General features: G+C 46.2%; 1 protein-coding gene across 1 annotated transcript in view; it reads right to left on the bottom strand.

Annotated features, from left to right (window-relative positions):
* Window positions 1-21,019, bottom strand: part of LOC122550473 (collagen alpha-1(IV) chain-like) — a 233,746-nt gene that overhangs the window by 91,855 nt on the left and 120,872 nt on the right. Inside the window, exons 13-22 of the mRNA XM_043691239.1 lie at window positions 20,719-20,805; window positions 19,136-19,189; window positions 17,766-17,825; window positions 17,194-17,238; window positions 15,877-15,930; window positions 13,348-13,389; window positions 5,440-5,533; window positions 5,298-5,333; window positions 2,667-2,822; window positions 1,563-1,646 (exon numbers count right to left, since the gene is read on the bottom strand). Coding sequence (XP_043547174.1) covers window positions 1,563-1,646; window positions 2,667-2,822; window positions 5,298-5,333; window positions 5,440-5,533; window positions 13,348-13,389; window positions 15,877-15,930; window positions 17,194-17,238; window positions 17,766-17,825; window positions 19,136-19,189; window positions 20,719-20,805 — 712 coding nt within the window. The remainder of the gene's footprint in view (window positions 1-1,562; window positions 1,647-2,666; window positions 2,823-5,297; window positions 5,334-5,439; window positions 5,534-13,347; window positions 13,390-15,876; window positions 15,931-17,193; window positions 17,239-17,765; window positions 17,826-19,135; window positions 19,190-20,718; window positions 20,806-21,019) is intronic.

Below are 21,019 nucleotides of genomic sequence, written 5' to 3'. Positions count from 1 at the left end.
GAATTCAATTCCTCTACCAATAAAAGCCAGTTCGCCATATGCCTTCTTCACCGCACTATTTACCTGGGTGGCAACTTTCAAAGATTTGTGTACATGGACACCAAGATCTTTCTGCTCATCCACACTACCAAGTATCCGACCGTTAGCCCAGTACCCCATCTTTTTATTACTCTTACCAAAATGAATCACCTCACACTTAGCCACATTGAACATGGGGAGATCACACAAACTCCACACTGATAGTCACCCGAGGGTGGAATTGAAACTGGGTCCCTGGTGCTGTGAGGCAGCAGTGCTAATCACTGAGCCTTTGTGGCCAGAATATATTTTTCGCTAGAGCTGAACACAGTTACTTCAATTGTCGTCAAACCAAAGCCCCAATTAAATCAAATTTAACTTCTACTGCTTTGTATTCTAGCCACTGTCAGTTAAAAGGAAAATTTTCCATTAACTTAATTTTACTCTCTTTTTGCAGTCCACTAGATTTTATTCCCTACGCGGGCTCTGGATCTTTCTGCTCTTTTCCAGCTCCTCGTTTAAAACATTGTCATCAGAGAATCTCAGCTCCTTTTGGCTTCAATCTTCACGACCTCCAAAACGAGTTCTTCCAGTGACGCGGAGAGACTGAAGAAACTGGGATTGTTGTTTTTAAGAGTAGAGGAGGTTATGGAGAAGAGTTAACTGAGGCGTTCACAATTATGAAAGATTTTGATAGAGTCAATAAGGAGAATCTGTCAAGCCAGTGACAGGGCAGTTTGTAACTGGGGACAAGCGTTTTCCGAATCGGCCAAAAAAAGGGGACGTGGAACTCATAGACAGATGAGGCCAATCAGAGTTCGCGCCTCTACTGACATTCAATCATGTCCTGGAGGATCTCGATGTCCCCTTCAGTAAACAAATATTCACCTCTCCAATTTAAAATGAACAAGTGATCTGCTATCAATCCCTTTTTGTTGAAGAGAGCTCCCAACCTCTACCGTTTCGCTGGGTTTGCCCACCCCTTGCCAGTGGGGCTGAAGGCAGAGGAGTATGTTAAATGCAGTGGGCGGCCTTCCTGCTGCCTAACTATCTAATGACAACCTCTCTGATACTTTATGGGGAAAGACCCAGCCGGTCATTGCAACTCTCAACAAGCAAGTAATGGTGTCATCTCCATCATCATCGCATTGCCCCCACCCCTACCCCCCCCCCTCCCCCCCCCCCCCCNNCCCCCACCACCAGCACCCTTGCAACCACACCCCCTTCCCCCAACCTCACATTGACCCTCTCCACAGCCATGCCAAGCTCCCCTCCCCCGCTCCAGCTGTACATTGCCAGTGATGGTGGGAGGCCCACATCAGGCAGAAGGCCCAGCAGGTTGAACAGCTCAGGCTGCTGTCAGGCCGCTTCTGGAAGGTTCCATAAGGTAGATTCTAGCAAGAAGCGGACAAACCAAGAGAGTTCTACGTATGCTGGCAGTGGGTGAATGAGCTGAGAAACCGCAGACCAGAGCAGATTTCTTCCTGCACGCCCCTTTCCAATGGCCAATTCTAAATTATCAATGTTTCCGAATATAAGCTGACCTTTCAGTCCAGCCTCTCCAGGCAAACCTTGTGGTCCAGCAGGTCCGGGCGGTCCTGGGAAACTTCGACAATTCTCAATAGTCACTGAAACAACATGAGATTAGACAATTAGAAATTACTGATAATCTGTAGTATTCCCTCAGTACTGACCCTCTGACAGTGCAGCGCTCCCCCAGTACTGACCCTCTGACAGTGCAGCACTCCCTCAGTACTGACCCTCTGACAGTGCAGCGTTCCTGCAGTACTGACCCTCTTACAGTGCAGCACTCCCTCAGTACTGACCCTCTGACAGTGCAGTGCTCCTCCAGTACTGACCCTCTGACAGTGCAGTGCTCCCTCAGTACTGACCCTCTGACAGTGCAGCGTTCCCGCAGTACTGACCCTCTTACAGTGCAGCACTCTCTCAGTACTGACCCTCTGTCAGTGCAGCACTCCCTCAGTACTGACCCTCTGACAGTGCAGTGCTCCCTCAGTACTGTCCCTCTGACAGTGCAGCGTTCCCACAGTACTGACCCTCTGACAGTGCAGCACTCCCTCAGTACTGACCCTCTGACAGCGCAGCACTCCCTCAGTACTGCACTGATGTGATTCATTGTATTTCTCCACAATGAGACATGTGCTCCCAGTCAGACATAGGTGTAAAACTTTTGCATCTTTTTACCTTATCAAATATTCAGTGTGAAGTGATTCCTAAATCTGCTTTCACATTCTGAAAGCATCAAAGAATATTTGCCTGTGTGAATAAAAGGTGCTGTATGACAACAAGTGGTTATTTTATTCATTGCCAGGATTTGTATCTTGATGGAAGGGCATCATCGCCTGTCCTTGCTAAGTGCTTTGAGTGGTGGGCCTTCTCTGCAGTCTGTGAGATTTAGCAGCTGATTGGCATTGTCAATCATGTCAGTGGGCAGTTTCAAGACACAGGGAGGGGCTGGTGGGGCTAAATTGCTTGCTTTACCTGATTTCGGACACAGGATTGTGCTGTCACAGTTCTCTCGTGTGAACTGCACCAGAAGGTTTGTGTGAATACATTCCCTGTCCTGAATGAAAGACCAGGGCACAGTACAGGGGCACACTGTAGTCCCAGCACAATCATCAACGTACCTGGAGGTCCTGGGGGACCACGGGGCCCAGGGGGACCCCTTAGACCATCCTTTCCTGGTAAACCTGACAGCGATAATCCGGGATCACCCTTCTCTCCTTTGTGACCTCGTTCACCTGTGAACCCTGGGAGACCTTTCTCACCTTGCAGGGGGGGACCTAGATGATGAGTAAAATAAATGCAATTAATCTGAATGCAAGACCACACAAGAATCGAAAGGCATCTGGAACCTGAAACATAGGCCAAGAAACTGGTCAGAGGTGCAAGCAGTGAACCTGACAGTGCATTACCTTCATTATTGGTAGATGAGAAAGAATCAAAGGCCTCTTTTAGGATTGGCTATAAGTCAAGTATTTGTGTTCAAACTCAATATGGTACCCTCACCATATTTGGACCTTAGTTTTAGTTTATTCTTTAATGGCGTCACTATCAAGGCCAGCTTTTGTTACCCATCTCCAATTACCTTGAACTGGATAGCTTACTGGACTATTTCAGAGAGCACTTCAGACACTGCTCTGAATCTGGAGTCAACGTGTCGACTCTCTGTGAGGATAGCAGATTTCACTCCCTGAAGGATAGTAATGAACCAAAGAAGTTTTGTTGTGGCAATCAATGATGGTATTGTGGTCACCGCTGCTGAGGTTTGTTTTTAGTTTGAGATTTTACTCCTCAAATTTCAGTTCCACCAGATGCCGTGCTAGGATTTGAACTCACACGCCCCTGGCATTAACCATGTCCTCTGAATTGTTAGACCAGCATAAACTATAAACTTCTTCCAAATAATGGAAGCATAATCTGAGTTGAAATAGACTTGGCGTTCTCTGGTCTGATTTCTGGACTGTCATGTGTGCGTTGGTTTAATGACAAGATCTCATCGTATTATATATTACTCCCCAGAACCAGGATTCCCTCTAAACTCGGGGTAATCTCGCTGTCTGACTGGATTTCTGCTCAAACATTCACAATCTGATCTTGTTTCAGACATTGCAGTATTTATTATATTCTTTATTCAATAGTAATTTTTGAGGATATGAAATGTAAATTTACAAAATGGTTCTTGTGATGTATAATGCCAGGTAGATGATCACAGTTATATCTGTACTTTAGATGTGTACTCTCAGGTGTGCTTTTACGTAAGGTGGATAATCTCAGGGGTACCTGCGCCCCAGTTACATGAACATGTCATCTCAAGTGGACTTGTATTCCAGATGTATGTGAGCAAGAGTACCTGTACTTTGGGTATATAGTCACAGTATAGCTTTATGTCTGGTATATAATCTCAGGTGTACCTGCACTGCAGGTATATGCTTGTCGATATATTTCTACACTTGGTGTTTAAATTCAGGGGCACCGGTACTTCTTATGTTTAATCTCAGGAGTACCTGTATCCCTGGTGTATACTCTCAGGTGTACCTGCATTCCTGGTGTTTCATCTCAGGTGTACCTGTATTCCTGTTGTATACTCTCAGGTGTATCTGTATTCCTGGTGTTTAATCTCTGGTGTATCTGTATTGCAGGTGCATAGTCTCAGGAGTACCTGTATTCCTGGTGTATACTCTCAGGTGCACCTGTACTCCATGTGTTTAATCTCTGGTGTATCTGTATTCTTGGTGTTTATCTCAGGTGTACCTGTATTCCTGGTGTATAATCTCAGGTGCACCTGTATTCCTGGTGTATACTCTCAGGTGCACCTGTATTCCTGGTGTATAATCTCAGGTGTACCTGTATTCCTGGTGTATACTCTCAGGTGTATCTGTATTCCTGGTGTATAATCTCAGGAGTACCTGTATTCCTGGTGTATAATCCCGGGTGTATCAGTATTCCTGGTGTATATTCTCAGGTGTACCTGTATTCCTGGTGTATACTCTCAGGTGTATCAGTATTCCTGGTGTATACTCTCAGGTGTACCTGTATTCCTGGTGTATAATCCCGGGTGTATCAGTATTCCTGGTGTATACTCTCAGGTGTACCTGTATTCCTGGTGTATAATCCCGGGTGTATCAGTATTCCTGGTGTATACTCTCAGGTGTACCTGTATTCCTGGTGTATTATCCCGGGTGTACCTGTATTCCTGGTGTATAATCCCGGGTGTATCAGTATTCCTGGTGTATACTCTCAGGTGTACCTGTATTCCTGGTGTATACTCTCAGGTGTACCTATATTCCTGGTGTATAATCCCGGGTGTATCAGTATTCCTGGTGTATACTCTCAAGTGTACCTGTATTCCTGGTGTATTATCCCGGGTGTACCTGTATTCCTGGTGTATACTCCCGGGTGTATCAGTATTCCTGGTGTATACTCTCAGGTGTACCTGTATTCCTGGTGTATACTCTCAGGTGTACCTGTATTCCTGGTGTATAATCCCGGGTGTATCAGTATTCCTGGTGTATACTCTCAGGTGTAGCTGTATTCCTGGTGTATACTCTCAGGTGTACCTGTATTCCTGGTGTATTATCCCGGGTGTACATCTACCTCTAGGGTGACATTCGTCCCCAGGTCTGTGGCCTTGGATGATCTACACCTTTTCTTAATCTGTGAAATGCCTCGACAAAGCCTGTCAGCTAAATTATTTTTATAAACAGCCTGTCTGGATCTAACCTTGTGGTTACCACAGAAACATAACACTCCTTTACCTGGAGGGCCGGGTACTCCCGGACGTCCTGGCGGGCCTGCAGGACAGAAAGATGCAAATGTTTTAACGATGCTGATAACATTGCAGTTGATTTTTAATTTTATTGAGTGTGGCCAATGATAATTAATAATTACTATCCGCACCTGGATAGCCTCGTTCGCCTTGTATCCCAGGGGGACCTGGGTCACCAGGATCCCCTCTAGTCCCATAAATAACACTTCCATCGACATCAATAATCTGGAACAGAAAAGCAATGGTTAGTGAATGGTGTGACTGTGTGTGTGTGTGTGTGTGTGTGTCTGTCTGTCTGTCTGTCTGCGTGTGTGTCTGTGTGTGTGTGTCTGTGCATGAATGTGTGTGTATGTGTTTGTCTGTGTGCATGAACCTGTGTCTGCCTGTGTGTCTCTGTGTGTGTGTCTGTGCATGAATGTGTGTGTGTGTGTATATACATGTTTGTGTACATGCTTGTGTGTGTATGCATTTTGAAATGAGGGATATAGTTTGGCCTTGCATAATAGCATAGCAGGTAACTGTTAGGTCACCTGCTTAAACAATAAAATAAAACAAAGCACTGCAGCTGCTGGAAATCTGAAGCAAACAGGAAGTGATTGAGCACCTCAGCAGAACATAGAGGTGCAAATTGTTCTCATTGGTGGAAGGGCTGAGAACCAGAGAACATGGATTGAAGGTGATAAGCTCAAGAATCAGTGTGATGTGGGGTAAACCTGCTTTACATATTGAGTGGGTAAGGGCTGGAATACACTGCCTGAGAGTGTGATGGACGCAAGTTCCTTTGGGATTGGATCATTATCCATATGGATTTGCAGGGCAGTGGGGAAAAGGCAGTGGATTGGAATTCACTCATTTGATCTTCAGTAAAGGTAAAGTCATGACTCGTTAGAGGAAGAGAGACAACCATTGACAAGTTTAACTTGAGGGTCACCACATCTCAGACAAGGGTGAGGCTGACAACAATCCTGTGACTATAAGACAGTGAGGGAATTGAAACCACATTATCAATTTCATACTGCACTGCAAATGGCCCATTCAAAACGTGTGGCGCTGGAAAAACACAGCCGGTCAGGCAACACATGAGGTGTTCTTCCTCTGGTCATCGGATGGTGTCGGACGACATGGTGTAAACCCATCTGCTAATTTAAACCGGACACACAGAGAAGCTCACCTCATGCCATAATCTGTTAAATTTCAAGAGGTAAAGAACTATCCCAGAGTCATAGAGTCACTGATGTACAGCATGGAAACAGACTCTTTGGTCCAACCCGTCCATGCCGGCCAGATATCCCAACCCGATCTAGTCCTACCTGCCAGCACCCGGCCCATATCCCTCCAAACCCTTCCTATTCATATACCCATCCAAATGCCTTTTAAATGTTGCAATTGTACCAGCCTCCACCACTTCCTCTGGCAATTCATTCCATACACGTACCACACTCTGCGTGAAAACTTGCCCCTTAGGTCTCTTTTATATCTTTCCCCTAAACCTATGCCCTCCAGTTCTGGACTCCCCGACCCCAGGGAAAAGACTTTGCCTATTTACCCTATCCATGCCCTTCATAATTTTGTAAAGTGTGTGTGTCTGCCTGTGAGAATGTGTGCGTGTGTGTCTGCCTGTGAGAATGTGTGTGTGTCTGCCTGTGAGATTGTGTGGGTGTCTGTGTGTGTGTCTGCCTGTGAGTGTCTGTGTGTGTGTCTGCCTGCCTGTGAGTGTGTGTGTGTCTGCCTGTGAGAATGTGTGCGTGTGTGTCTGCCTGTGAGAATGTGTGTGTGTCTGCCTGTGAGATTGTGTGGGTGTCTGTGTGTGTGTCTGCCTGTGAGTGTCTGTGTGTGTGTCTGCCTGCCTGTGAGTGTGTGTGTGTCTGCCTGTGAGAATGTGTGCGTGTGTGTCTGCCTGTGAGAATGTGTGTGTGTCTGCCTGTGAGATTGTGTGGGTGTCTGTGTGTGTGTCTGCCTGTGAGTGTCTGTGTGTGTGTCTGCCTGCCTGTGAGTGTGTGTGTGTCTGCCTGTGAGAATGTGTGCGTGTGTGTCTGCCTGTGAGAATGTGTGTGTGTCTGCCTGTGAGATTGTGTGGGTGTCTGTGTGTGTGTCTGCCTGTGAGTGTCTGTGTGTGTGTCTGCCTGCCTGTGAGTGTGTGTGTGTCTGCCTGTGAGAATGTGTGCGTGTGTGTCTGCCTGTGAGAATGTGTGTGTGTCTGCCTGTGAGATTGTGTGGGTGTCTGTGTGTGTGTCTGCCTGTGAGTGTCTGTGTGTGTGTCTGCCTGCCTGTGAGTGTGTGTGTGTCTGCCTGTGAGAATGTGTGCGTGTGTGTCTGCCTGTGAGAATGTGTGTGTGTCTGCCTGTGAGATTGTGTGGGTGTCTGTGTGTGTGTCTGCCTGTGAGTGTCTGTGTGTGTGTCTGCCTGCCTGTGAGTGTGTGTGTGTCTGCCTGTGAGAATGTGTGCGTGTGTGTCTGCCTGTGAGAATGTGTGTGTGTCTGCCTGTGAGATTGTGTGGGTGTCTGTGTGTGTGTCTGCCTGTGAGTGTCTGTGTGTGTGTCTGCCTGCCTGTGAGTGTGTGTGTGTCTGCCTGTGAGAATGTGTGCGTGTGTGTCTGCCTGTGAGAATGTGTGTGTGTCTGCCTGTGAGATTGTGTGGGTGTCTGTGTGTGTGTCTGCCTGTGAGTGTCTGTGTGTGTGTCTGCCTGCCTGTGAGTGTGTGTGTGTCTGCCTGTGAGAATGTGTGCGTGTGTGTCTGCCTGTGAGAATGTGTGTGTGTCTGCCTGTGAGATTGTGTGGGTGTCTGTGTGTGTGTCTGCCTGTGAGTGTCTGTGTGTGTGTCTGCCTGCCTGTGAGTGTGTGTGTGTCTGCCTGTGAGAATGTGTGCGTGTGTGTCTGCCTGTGAGAATGTGTGTGTGTCTGCCTGTGAGATTGTGTGGGTGTCTGTGTGTGTGTCTGCCTGTGAGTGTCTGTGTGTGTGTCTGCCTGCCTGTGAGTGTGTGTGTGTCTGCCTGTGAGAATGTGTGCGTGTGTGTCTGCCTGTGAGAATGTGTGTGTGTCTGCCTGTGAGATTGTGTGGGTGTCTGTGTGTGTGTCTGCCTGTGAGTGTCTGTGTGTGTGTCTGCCTGCCTGTGAGTGTGTGTGTGTCTGCCTGTGAGAATGTGTGCGTGTGTGTCTGCCTGTGAGAATGTGTGTGTGTCTGCCTGTGAGATTGTGTGGGTGTCTGTGTGTGTGTCTGCCTGTGAGTGTCTGTGTGTGTGTCTGCCTGCCTGTGAGTGTGTGTGTGTCTGCCTGTGAGAATGTGTGCGTGTGTGTCTGCCTGTGAGAATGTGTGTGTGTCTGCCTGTGAGATTGTGTGGGTGTCTGTGTGTGTGTCTGCCTGTGAGTGTCTGTGTGTGTGTCTGCCTGCCTGTGAGTGTGTGTGTGTCTGCCTGTGAGAATGTGTGCGTGTGTGTCTGCCTGTGAGAATGTGTGTGTGTCTGCCTGTGAGATTGTGTGGGTGTCTGTGTGTGTGTCTGCCTGTGAGTGTCTGTGTGTGTGTCTGCCTGCCTGTGAGTGTGTGTGTGTCTGCCTGTGAGAATGTGTGCGTGTGTGTCTGCCTGTGAGAATGTGTGTGTGTCTGCCTGTGAGATTGTGTGGGTGTCTGTGTGTGTGTCTGCCTGTGAGTGTCTGTGTGTGTGTCTGCCTGCCTGTGAGTGTGTGTGTGTCTGCCTGTGAGAATGTGTGCGTGTGTGTCTGCCTGTGAGAATGTGTGTGTGTCTGCCTGTGAGATTGTGTGGGTGTCTGTGTGTGTGTCTGCCTGTGAGTGTCTGTGTGTGTGTCTGCCTGCCTGTGAGTGTGTGTGTGTCTGCCTGTGAGAATGTGTGCGTGTGTGTCTGCCTGTGAGAATGTGTGTGTGTCTGCCTGTGAGATTGTGTGGGTGTCTGTGTGTGTGTCTGCCTGTGAGTGTCTGTGTGTGTGTCTGCCTGCCTGTGAGTGTGTGTGTGTCTGCCTGTGAGAATGTGTGCGTGTGTGTCTGCCTGTGAGAATGTGTGTGTGTCTGCCTGTGAGATTGTGTGGGTGTCTGTGTGTGTGTCTGCCTGTGAGTGTCTGTGTGTGTGTCTGCCTGCCTGTGAGTGTGTGTGTGTCTGCCTGTGAGAATGTGTGCGTGTGTGTCTGCCTGTGAGAATGTGTGTGTGTCTGCCTGTGAGATTGTGTGGGTGTCTGTGTGTGTGTCTGCCTGTGAGTGTCTGTGTGTGTGTCTGCCTGCCTGTGAGTGTGTGTGTGTCTGCCTGTGAGAATGTGTGCGTGTGTGTCTGCCTGTGAGAATGTGTGTGTGTCTGCCTGTGAGATTGTGTGGGTGTCTGTGTGTGTGTCTGCCTGTGAGTGTCTGTGTGTGTGTCTGCCTGCCTGTGAGTGTGTGTGTGTCTGCCTGTGAGAATGTGTGCGTGTGTGTCTGCCTGTGAGAATGTGTGTGTGTCTGCCTGTGAGATTGTGTGGGTGTCTGTGTGTGTGTCTGCCTGTGAGTGTCTGTGTGTGTGTCTGCCTGCCTGTGAGTGTGTGTGTGTCTGCCTGTGAGAATGTGTGCGTGTGTGTCTGCCTGTGAGAATGTGTGTGTGTCTGCCTGTGAGATTGTGTGGGTGTCTGTGTGTGTGTCTGCCTGTGAGTGTCTGTGTGTGTGTCTGCCTGCCTGTGAGTGTGTGTGTGTCTGCCTGTGAGAATGTGTGCGTGTGTGTCTGCCTGTGAGAATGTGTGTGTGTCTGCCTGTGAGATTGTGTGGGTGTCTGTGTGTGTGTCTGCCTGTGAGTGTCTGTGTGTGTGTCTGCCTGCCTGTGAGTGTGTGTGTGTCTGCCTGTGAGAATGTGTGCGTGTGTGTCTGCCTGTGAGAATGTGTGTGTGTCTGCCTGTGAGATTGTGTGGGTGTCTGTGTGTGTGTCTGCCTGTGAGTGTCTGTGTGTGTGTCTGCCTGCCTGTGAGTGTGTGTGTGTCTGCCTGTGAGAATGTGTGCGTGTGTGTCTGCCTGTGAGAATGTGTGTGTGTCTGCCTGTGAGATTGTGTGGGTGTCTGTGTGTGTGTCTGCCTGTGAGTGTCTGTGTGTGTGTCTGCCTGCCTGTGAGTGTGTGTGTGTCTGCCTGTGAGAATGTGTGCGTGTGTGTCTGCCTGTGAGAATGTGTGTGTGTCTGCCTGTGAGATTGTGTGGGTGTCTGTGTGTGTGTCTGCCTGTGAGTGTCTGTGTGTGTGTCTGCCTGCCTGTGAGTGTGTGTGTGTCTGCCTGTGAGAATGTGTGCGTGTGTGTCTGCCTGTGAGAATGTGTGTGTGTCTGCCTGTGAGATTGTGTGGGTGTCTGTGTGTGTGTCTGCCTGTGAGTGTCTGTGTGTGTGTCTGCCTGCCTGTGAGTGTGTGTGTGTCTGCCTGTGAGAATGTGTGCGTGTGTGTCTGCCTGTGAGAATGTGTGTGTGTCTGCCTGTGAGATTGTGTGGGTGTCTGTGTGTGTGTCTGCCTGTGAGTGTCTGTGTGTGTGTCTGCCTGCCTGTGAGTGTGTGTGTGTCTGCCTGTGAGAATGTGTGCGTGTGTGTCTGCCTGTGAGAATGTGTGTGTGTCTGCCTGTGAGATTGTGTGGGTGTCTGTGTGTGTGTCTGCCTGTGAGTGTCTGTGTGTGTGTCTGCCTGCCTGTGAGTGTGTGTGTGTCTGCCTGTGAGAATGTGTGCGTGTGTGTCTGCCTGTGAGAATGTGTGTGTGTCTGCCTGTGAGATTGTGTGGGTGTCTGTGTGTGTGTCTGCCTGTGAGTGTCTGTGTGTGTGTCTGCCTGCCTGTGAGTGTGTGTGTGTCTGCCTGTGAGAATGTGTGCGTGTGTGTCTGCCTGTGAGAATGTGTGTGTGTCTGCCTGTGAGATTGTGTGGGTGTCTGTGTGTGTGTCTGCCTGTGAGTGTCTGTGTGTGTGTCTGCCTGCCTGTGAGTGTGTGTGTGTCTGCCTGTGAGAATGTGTGCGTGTGTGTCTGCCTGTGAGAATGTGTGTGTGTCTGCCTGTGAGATTGTGTGGGTGTCTGTGTGTGTGTCTGCCTGTGAGTGTCTGTGTGTGTGTCTGCCTGCCTGTGAGTGTGTGTGTGTCTGCCTGTGAGAATGTGTGCGTGTGTGTCTGCCTGTGAGAATGTGTGTGTGTCTGCCTGTGAGATTGTGTGGGTGTCTGTGTGTGTGTCTGCCTGTGAGTGTCTGTGTGTGTGTCTGCCTGCCTGTGAGTGTGTGTGTGTCTGCCTGTGAGAATGTGTGCGTGTGTGTCTGCCTGTGAGAATGTGTGTGTGTCTGCCTGTGAGATTGTGTGGGTGTCTGTGTGTGTGTCTGCCTGTGAGTGTCTGTGTGTGTGTCTGCCTGCCTGTGAGTGTGTGTGTGTCTGCCTGTGAGAATGTGTGCGTGTGTGTCTGCCTGTGAGAATGTGTGTGTGTCTGCCTGTGAGATTGTGTGGGTGTCTGTGTGTGTGTCTGCCTGTGAGTGTCTGTGTGTGTGTCTGCCTGCCTGTGAGTGTGTGTGTGTCTGCCTGTGAGAATGTGTGCGTGTGTGTCTGCCTGTGAGAATGTGTGTGTGTCTGCCTGTGAGATTGTGTGGGTGTCTGTGTGTGTGTCTGCCTGTGAGTGTCTGTGTGTGTGTCTGCCTGCCTGTGAGTGTGTGTGTGTCTGCCTGTGAGAATGTGTGCGTGTGTGTCTGCCTGTGAGAATGTGTGTGTGTCTGCCTGTGAGATTGTGTGGGTGTCTGTGTGTGTGTCTGCCTGTGAGTGTCTGTGTGTGTGTCTGCCTGCCTGTGAGTGTGTGTGTGTCTGCCTGTGAGAATGTGTGCGTGTGTGTCTGCCTGTGAGAATGTGTGTGTGTCTGCCTGTGAGATTGTGTGGGTGTCTGTGTGTGTGTCTGCCTGTGAGTGTCTGTGTGTGTGTCTGCCTGCCTGTGAGTGTGTGTGTGTCTGCCTGTGAGAATGTGTGCGTGTGTGTCTGCCTGTGAGAATGTGTGTGTGTCTGCCTGTGAGATTGTGTGGGTGTCTGTGTGTGTGTCTGCCTGTGAGTGTCTGTGTGTGTGTCTGCCTGCCTGTGAGTGTGTGTGTGTCTGCCTGTGAGAATGTGTGCGTGTGTGTCTGCCTGTGAGAATGTGTGTGTGTCTGCCTGTGAGATTGTGTGGGTGTCTGTGTGTGTGTCTGCCTGTGAGTGTCTGTGTGTGTGTCTGCCTGCCTGTGAGTGTGTGTGTGTCTGCCTGTGAGAGTGTGTGTTTGTGTGTGTGTGTGTGTATATGTTTGCATAAATGTCAAACCCTCCTTGGTTTACAATTTGGTTTCCACATAAATGGGTATGTCCAGATAGGGCCTGAGCACATGACAGCTCTGAGCCTGGTGGAACCAGGGTGAATTGTGGGGGTGGCTGACAATGAGCAGGGGAAGGGGTAAATGGCAGCCAGTCTCTGGAGGAGGGAACGGAGAAGGCCTTTGAAGCCAGGGACCTGCGGTGTTGAGGCCAAGGTGCAGACAGAGACTTTGGGGCAATGAGGGGTTTACAGAGGCATCAAGTGGTGCATTGGGTCTGAGCCCCATGTAGAGAGTCAGGTGGGAGTTGGGCAGGGTGGGTCAAGGTGTGTAGGGTCCCCGACAGTGGGGTGAGAGGTGCCTGATCAAGAGGTCTCTAAGGTCGGTTCACAGGAGGTAAATGAAAAGACAATAACCTCCTGTATCACGCAGTGCTCATCTGGGTTTAACTGTCAGCTGTCTAGGTCTGGGAAGGTTCCATCCAGTTACAGAAATCTCAGTAACCATGAGGTTCACAACCTTCTTAATATATTGAAGGTGACATCCTGCCTCCTTCATGTTTATTAGTCACCTGGCCTCTAGCCCACCTTTGTTCAAACAGGAACAGGATGGGTTTCTATCGTGATTCTGTTCTCTTGAAAATTTTAGCCCCTTCCACCCTCTCCTGCCACCTCCCTACTCACACTTCCCCTTTAAATTCCCCTTTTGTATGTTTGCAATTAGAAATCTGCACCATTTTAAAGAACAAGTTCCAATATGCCGGGTTAATATACACTTTTCATCATGACCTGGTCAGATACTTACAACACCTGGAGGACCATCAACTCCACGATTGCCTTTCTCTCCCTAGAGGAAAGACACACAAACATGTCCATCACATTCAAAGTTGCACTAATCCAGCCAATGGAATGGAAATTAATTTACAGATATAGTAGACATTTAGAGTTGATTTTAAGATTCAGTTGCAAGAAAATGTACTTTTCTGTGAGTGATCAATGTTAGAATCTCTCTCCTCCTGCACCTATGGTCAGGGAGAGAAATGATAGACCCTGACCTTTCCATTGTTTCCCTCCCCCTTATCCACAGCCTCCCCATAAACCGATCACAATTTTACCCCTCCACCACATATCTGCCCAAAATTAAGAAATACACTCAAAATGGGCTCAAAATATTTCATGTAATTTTAACAACTTAGCCTTGATTCCTTGATTTATAAAAGCTTAGGTTCAGTATGATATACTTTATAACCATGGCTTTATCAGACAATCACACACAACTTGGTCATTCATATTATGCAATCTACTCCATTACTTTGTACTTGGCCTTATGCAATATCCAGAGACCAACATCCAAAGATTTTGTTTTTCTTATATATTGTAACATTAACATTTTGCATTGGGTAAAAAGTATTTTTACTTTTAGATTTAGAGTCATAGAGATGTACAGTACGGAAACAGATCCTTCGGTCCAACTTGTCCATGCCGACCAGATATTCTAGCCTAATCTAGTCCCATTTGCCAGCAATATCCATATCCCTCTAAACCCTTCCTATTCATATACCCATCCAGTTGCCTTTTAAATGCCAAAATTACGCAGCAGCATATAAAACAGTAATTGCTGCTCCTGGAATTTGAGGAAATCAACTCCAACACCTAAAATACCCAAAAAAGGAGCAGCTCTTACAGCCACAATTTTTCCCATCCTCCATCTTGGATTACCCAGAATTCATCCTTCAATGAACTAATCTTACAAATGCCCAGCATGGAGCACATTGTAAAATAGCCAAGCACTGCAGATCGTGAAAATCAGAAATACAAGGAGAAAAGGTTAGAAAGTCTCACTGTCAGGCAGTATCTCTGGCTTAGAAATGGAGTAAGTGCTTCAAATCCACAATCTGCACTCATTCTGGTGATGATTCACTCACCTCTGCTTCTCTCTGCACTGATCATTTCCAATTCTTAACATTTCTACCGGAGCAAACATGACCCCCTTTCCAGAAAAGGAATCAGGCTGTGCTTGAGCCTCTCATTCCCCTTTAGCCTCAAGAACCCCAGCAATAGCTGCCTGAGACTTGGTCAGCTCAAATAAAACGTGAATTTCAAAAGAGAACATTGAGGTGAGGAGAAACAGGAAAAGAAAAACTTGCTAAGCAAAAACAGAAATAAATGTCAAAGCAATACATTGATAAAATGACTAATACACAACAATGACCTTTAAAAAATGCCATGCAACAGAGTTAATAACGCATCTTTTTTTTCCCACTTTTCCACTTAAGAAGCAGAGACAGACTAGTCACCAGGAAAGGAAGGGAACCAGCGCCAAGCAAAGGAGTTCAGTTCAATTTTCATGTACCTACAATGGCCCACATTCCTAACCGATCACAATTTTACCCCTCCATCACATATCTGCCCAAAATTAAGAAATACACTCAAAATGGGCTCAAAATATTTCATGTAATTTTAACAACTTAGCCTTGATTCCTTGATTTATAAAAGCTTAGGTTCAGTATGATATACTTTATAACCATGGCTTTATCAGACAATCACACACAACTTGGTCATTCATATTATGCATATGAAATGAGTATGAAAGCAGGGATTAGAAGTGAGTAGTCTCTCAACCTGGATGTTCCTCCTCATCTGGCATAACATGTGAATTGATTTTGAGAGGGAGGAGTAGATGGAAAAGGCATGTGTCCACATTGAACAGTGCGTGGGTTGGTAAGTGTGTGTGAGCTTTTATGTTCTTCGTGTTCCAGTCTCAGAAGTTTCTCTCCCCCTCATCTCTGTCACTGTCACTCCGTCACACCATCACTCCATCACTCTCGCTCGTGCTCCGTCACTCTCGTTCTGCCACTGTCATTCAGGCACCATCCGGGGAGAAAATATTGGGTCAAATTGTGGGGGATCAGGATAAGAGGTTGCCATTAACACCTACATCATCATTGAGAGGAGAGGAGAGGGGAAGGGAAGACTGGATCAGAAAGCAGAGCAGGAAGGTGCTGGGACACACAATGATCCATCAGCCTTGGCACATCAATGAAAGGGAAAGTGACAAATTGGGAAGGAGGTGTCAGATTGAGATGGAAGTCCTAAAGATGAGGGCAGTGGGTGGGACCAGGGTTATTGTAATGGGAAGTTAATGAACTGATATGGAAAATCTCTGCCATTTTCTACAGCACTGAATGCTCATTGTAAAGTGCCTAACCTTCCTTCCTTCCAATCAGCTGACCTGAGCTCCCTTCACCAATCCCACCCTTCATCCTACCTCCCAATACCCTTCCACTCTCTCTTGCCATCCAGCCATGCAAATTGATGAAATGGAAGTCTTTACCTTGGGACCATCCTGTCCAGAGAGACCTGGATATCCTGGGTCACCTTGCTGACCCTACAAAATAAACAAAACGAGAGTAATTTCTCAATTTTCACTGACAGTTGGTATTGAAAGCGACAAAAACATGTTTAAAATTGTCTTTCCTCAGCCAACATGCAAACACCACCTGAAGAGATCAGAGTATTATGCTGGCAGACAATTCCAAATATTCATGACCTTCCTGCTCTAACTGGCCATTCCCCTCTCAATATGTCTAATTCTCTCATGAACTCTAACTTTCAACAGATGAATTCAGTCAGCATAGACATCACTTGTAGTTGGAATGTGTCAATAACACTCTGTGTCTCTGAGAACATGTTACATGTTACAGGGTGGCATGGTGGCTCAGTGGTTAGCACTGCTGCCTCACAGCACCAGGGACACAGGTTTGATTCCAGCCTCGGGCAACTGTCTGTGTGGAGTTTGCATGTTCTCCCTGTGTCTGCACGGGTTTCCTCCAGGTGCTCTGGTTTCCTCCCACAGTCCAAAGATGTGCAGGTCAGGTGAATTGCCCATAGTGTTAGGTGCATTAGTCAGAGGGAAATGGGTCTGGGTGGGTTACTTTTCGGAGGGTTGGTTTGGACTTATTGGGCTGAAAGGCCTGTTTCCACACTGCAGGGAATCTAATCTAATCGGGCGGCACAGTGGCTCAGTGGTTAGCACTCCTGCCTCACAGTGCCATGAACCCAGGTTTGATTCCAGCCTCGGGCGACTGTCTGTGTGGAGTTTGTACATTCTCCCTGTGTCTGTGTGGGTTTCCTCTGGGTGTACCAGTTTCCTCCCACAATCCAAACATGTGCAGGTTAAGTGAATTGGCCATGCTGAATAGCCCGTAGAATTAGGTGCATTAGTTAGGGGGAATGGGCCTGGGTAAGTTACTCTTCGGAGGGTCAGTGTGGACTAGTTGGGCCAAAGGGCCTGTTTCCATACTGTAGGGAATCTAATCTTCCTGTGGATGTCTTGAACAGCTCCTTAAACAGTCACCAACAATGACCAGCTCATTCAGAATAAGACAGTGTTACACCATTTTCTGTGGGGAGAGGTGTTCACACTTTGAGTCCTTGAATCAACAGAAACATTAAATTCTTGACTCATTACATGCTGCCACTTGGAAAGACCTTGCTACCAATAACAGGCAGTGCAACCATTTCCCTTGGCACAAAGATTTAAAAAACTTCAAGTTGTACAGTGTATGTTAATGGTTTCCATTGGAGTGAGCGCAGTATCTCAGTGTTACTGGTTAGTCTCGGACTGGTGGCTAATGAGAGGCTAACTTACATCACGTCCTGGGAGACCTGGATCACCGTCTTTTCCGGGTTTACCCTGTGAAATTAGTTCAACAACATTGCATTAGCTATAAACTGCATAAGACTCGGCAAAAATAAACAATTCTCAGGAAGGAAGTGCTCTCCATAAAAGTGCCAACAGACTGGGAAGGAAGCTTGAGCATCTGACCTCAATCTGTGCCCACAAGACACATGTATCACTTTTACCCTCAGTTTTTCTACAGTGTGGTTCTGTAACTCGATATGGCCCAGAGCTCACAGGGAGCACAGGACAGAGAACACAAAACTGTTGGATGCTAACAGAAGATCCAAATGCTTCAGGGAAGATCTTTATGGAAAGCATCTTGCAAATGTTATTCAGTCAGGGTTTATATGTGACTCCAGTCTCACGGCAATGAGTTTGACTGTTGACTGTCCTCTGGCCTAGCAAGTTACTCGATGGTATCAAATTCAAGAAGTCAGCTCACCAATAACTTCTCCAAATAATTAGCGACAGCCGTTAAATGCTGGCCCGGCCAGTGACCGTCACATTCAATTATAAAATGTACAATTCCTCATACTTACGCGTTTCCCTGGTTCTCCCAACTCTCCTTTATCCCCCTTCATTCCAATACTCGAACGGCCCTGTCGAAACATGAAGAGTCACTTTGAAATTAGTAACATTCCTGAACTTGGAGAAACAGGAATCTCAAGGAGCACCCTAGTCTTATGGGAGCTTACTTTCCCAAACCTCTAGTTTTAAGAAGTAATTTAAATATTCCGTAGTACTCAGTCAGTGGTGTGTTGCTGAGTGACCAAATTCACAGCCCATAACAAGAAATAATGGCCCATTGTGGCAAACTCAAATTTTCACACAGACGTTCAGGTAGGATGATTGTGTCACAGCAAACATTTTATAAACGGGCAGCTGGTGAACCAGGAGTGTGCCAGATAATCAAATATTCCAAATAATCAAGAAGTCCACATACTAAGAAATAGAAACGTAATGCAAAGGATATACACATCACAGTTATATTTTGTTTACAGTATAAATCACTTAAATAATAATGCAACTTTGCTTTAAATAAAACTTAGCAGCAGAGAACCTTCTCACTTCACATTCGTAATTGACGATTCAGACATTGCAGTAGGTATTTGAGGAGAAATTGACTTGAAATTGAATCTTTGATATTTTGAGTGGCCATTCCATTGAACCACTGGCTGGTTTACATTGAGGTAAATAAATTAAAGGACCATAATAACTGTACAGAATAATACAGTACACTTTGCGCTATTTCAAGTATATAATTTTTGCCAGATAAAAACCGAAAGAACGACGGATGCTGTAAATCAGAAACAAAAACAGAAGTTGCTGGAAAAGCTCAGCAGGTCTGGCAGCATCTGTGAAGAGAAATTGGAGTTAACGTTTCGGCTCTGGAAGGTAACAGAAGATCCAACTGCTTTGGTGAAGGCCTTTACGGAAGGCATCTTGAGATCCTTATTCAGTGACCCTTCCTCACCCGACCTGAAACATTAACTCTGATTTCCCTTCACAGATGCTGCCAGACCTGCTGAACTTCTCCCCATCATTTTTGCCTGTTTACCGAGAGTGCTGGTTAATAAGGTGATGGTTAAAAACAAAGTTTGCTGTGTTTCAAAGTAAGTGATTGATTTTTTTTTGAGACAATGGATATGTAATCTGAGTAACAAACTCACAATTTTCAAATGCATTAACCCACTGTTTCATTCTGGAAAATTGGAGCAAATTAATTGTTCCCAAACTAGACAATAGTAGCATCACAGAAACCTGTCGGCATGGGAACTTTGGATTGAAATAAGTGCTTAAAGTTGATATTAAGGCATGTGACCAAAAATGCGAAGAAAGGTGAGACATTTGTTGCAAACAAACAAAAGTGTTGATCTAATTAATCGAGCAGATTTAACCTAATACTTACAGGATTGCCAGGAAAACCCTTAGGACCTGGATACCCTCGATCACCTTTCTCACCCTGGAAATGAATCAATCAATCAGAAAGAGATTATCAGTGTTTGTACCTTCTAAAATGTATATTTTACTACACATTTATTGTATACAAATCCTTTTAACAGAGTAAAATATTCCAGTGTGATTCACAGGAGTGTTTTTAAATGCAATTTTATGCTGACTTGTACGCCACAGAAACAGACTCTTCAGTCTAACCAGTCCATGCCAACTATAATCCCCAATTAAACAGGTCCCATTGCACAAATTGATACTAGATCAGATGACCACAAAAAAAGTAGTGTATTAAAGGGGCTGTGAGAGAGAGAAAAAAAAGGGAAAGTGGGAAGACAGGGATAGAGAGGAATTTCCAAATCACAGACAGAAGAAGGTGCAGTGCCAACATTGAAGCTGTTAAAATCAAAGATGCTTATGAGGTCAGGATTGTAGAAGCATGGTTAACTTGAAGGGTTACAAGGCTGGATAAGATTACAAAGATGCTGAGAGATTTGAAAATAAGGGGAGAATATTACGTGGAACGTGCTGTCGGACTTGATGCCAACATAGATCCATGAACATAGCAGAGAGAAAGTGACACGTGAGAAGACAATAGATTTGTAAAACTAAATTCTTTTCAATAGCTATGAACAATTTACAATCTCTTTAATTTGCTTTCTTTCGGGACTAGTTAATGTTGAATGGACATTGCAGTAACAATTATTGCATCATCAGGAAAGCATTTATGCAATTTATTCCCAGTTCTCTGCAGTGGCTTAAATGGGTAAGCAAATGTGGTAAGTCTTTTTAGAATAACAGGGAGTTTGAGGGGGTGAGACACTGTTAATTCAGAGAGCTGTGAACGCAGCCCAGTCCATCATGAAAGCCAGCCTTCCTTCCATTGTCTCAGTTTACACTTCCCAGTACCTCGGGAAAGCAGCCAACATTATCAAAGACCTCTCTCACCCCGGTTACACTCTCTCCCATTGGGCAGAAGATAAAAATGTATGAAAACACATACCAGCAGATTTAAGAATAGCTTTTTCCCTGCTGTTATCTGACTAATGAATGGACCTCACATATATTAGAGTTGATCTTTCTCTGCACCTTCTCTGTAGGCATAACGCTTTATTCTGCATTCAGCTCTACTACCCTGATTTGTCTGGATAGCATGCAAATTCAATACTTTTCACTGTATCTTAGTACATGTGACATTAATAAATCAAATCAAATCAAAATTAATCAAACAAATGTGGGACAGCATTAATCAAGGAGTAAATTCTGGATATTCACAACCAGTTAATGTGAATTAACTGGACAATTTACACAATAATAACAGCTGGCATTGTTAACTGGCCATTATTGCTTCACAAAAAGTTGGCCTAATTTCTCAGTGAGTGGTCCCTCTACAGGATGAGGGCCCTCTCCAGAAAGTGGTCCTTATAAACAGCCTGAGCTGTAAATGTTACATTTCAATTTCGACAACTTTGCAGATATGAGCTAAGCTGGAAAGGAAAATAGCAAAATGGCCCAACAATCAACACACTTAAACAAACAAACCTTTGTGAGGATGACTTTTGATGTTGTTCCTCTTTGGGACTCTTCACAACCAGATGGACCTGAGGGTCCCTGAACTCCTGGTTCACCCTTTGAAAGTACAAATAAAATGTATGTCAGAACAATTAATTCTTCCTGCACACAATCTACTTGTGAAACAAAAGCTCAGATCAGAAATTTTAAAAAAAACTTTCAGCCCCTATTTCTCCCTCTTTTCAACACATTTATAGTCCTCCCCTCAGCTTCCCCCCCCTCAACTTCACCCTCCCCCCTCAGCTTCATCCCCCCACAGCTTCACCCTCTC

Source organism: Chiloscyllium plagiosum, chromosome 6 (genome assembly GCF_004010195.1).
Source record: "Chiloscyllium plagiosum isolate BGI_BamShark_2017 chromosome 6, ASM401019v2, whole genome shotgun sequence".
Classification (NCBI taxonomy): domain Eukaryota; kingdom Metazoa; phylum Chordata; class Chondrichthyes; order Orectolobiformes; family Hemiscylliidae; genus Chiloscyllium; species Chiloscyllium plagiosum.
Note: the sequence above shows the minus strand (reverse complement) of the source record. Positions and strands in the feature narration are given on the sequence as shown.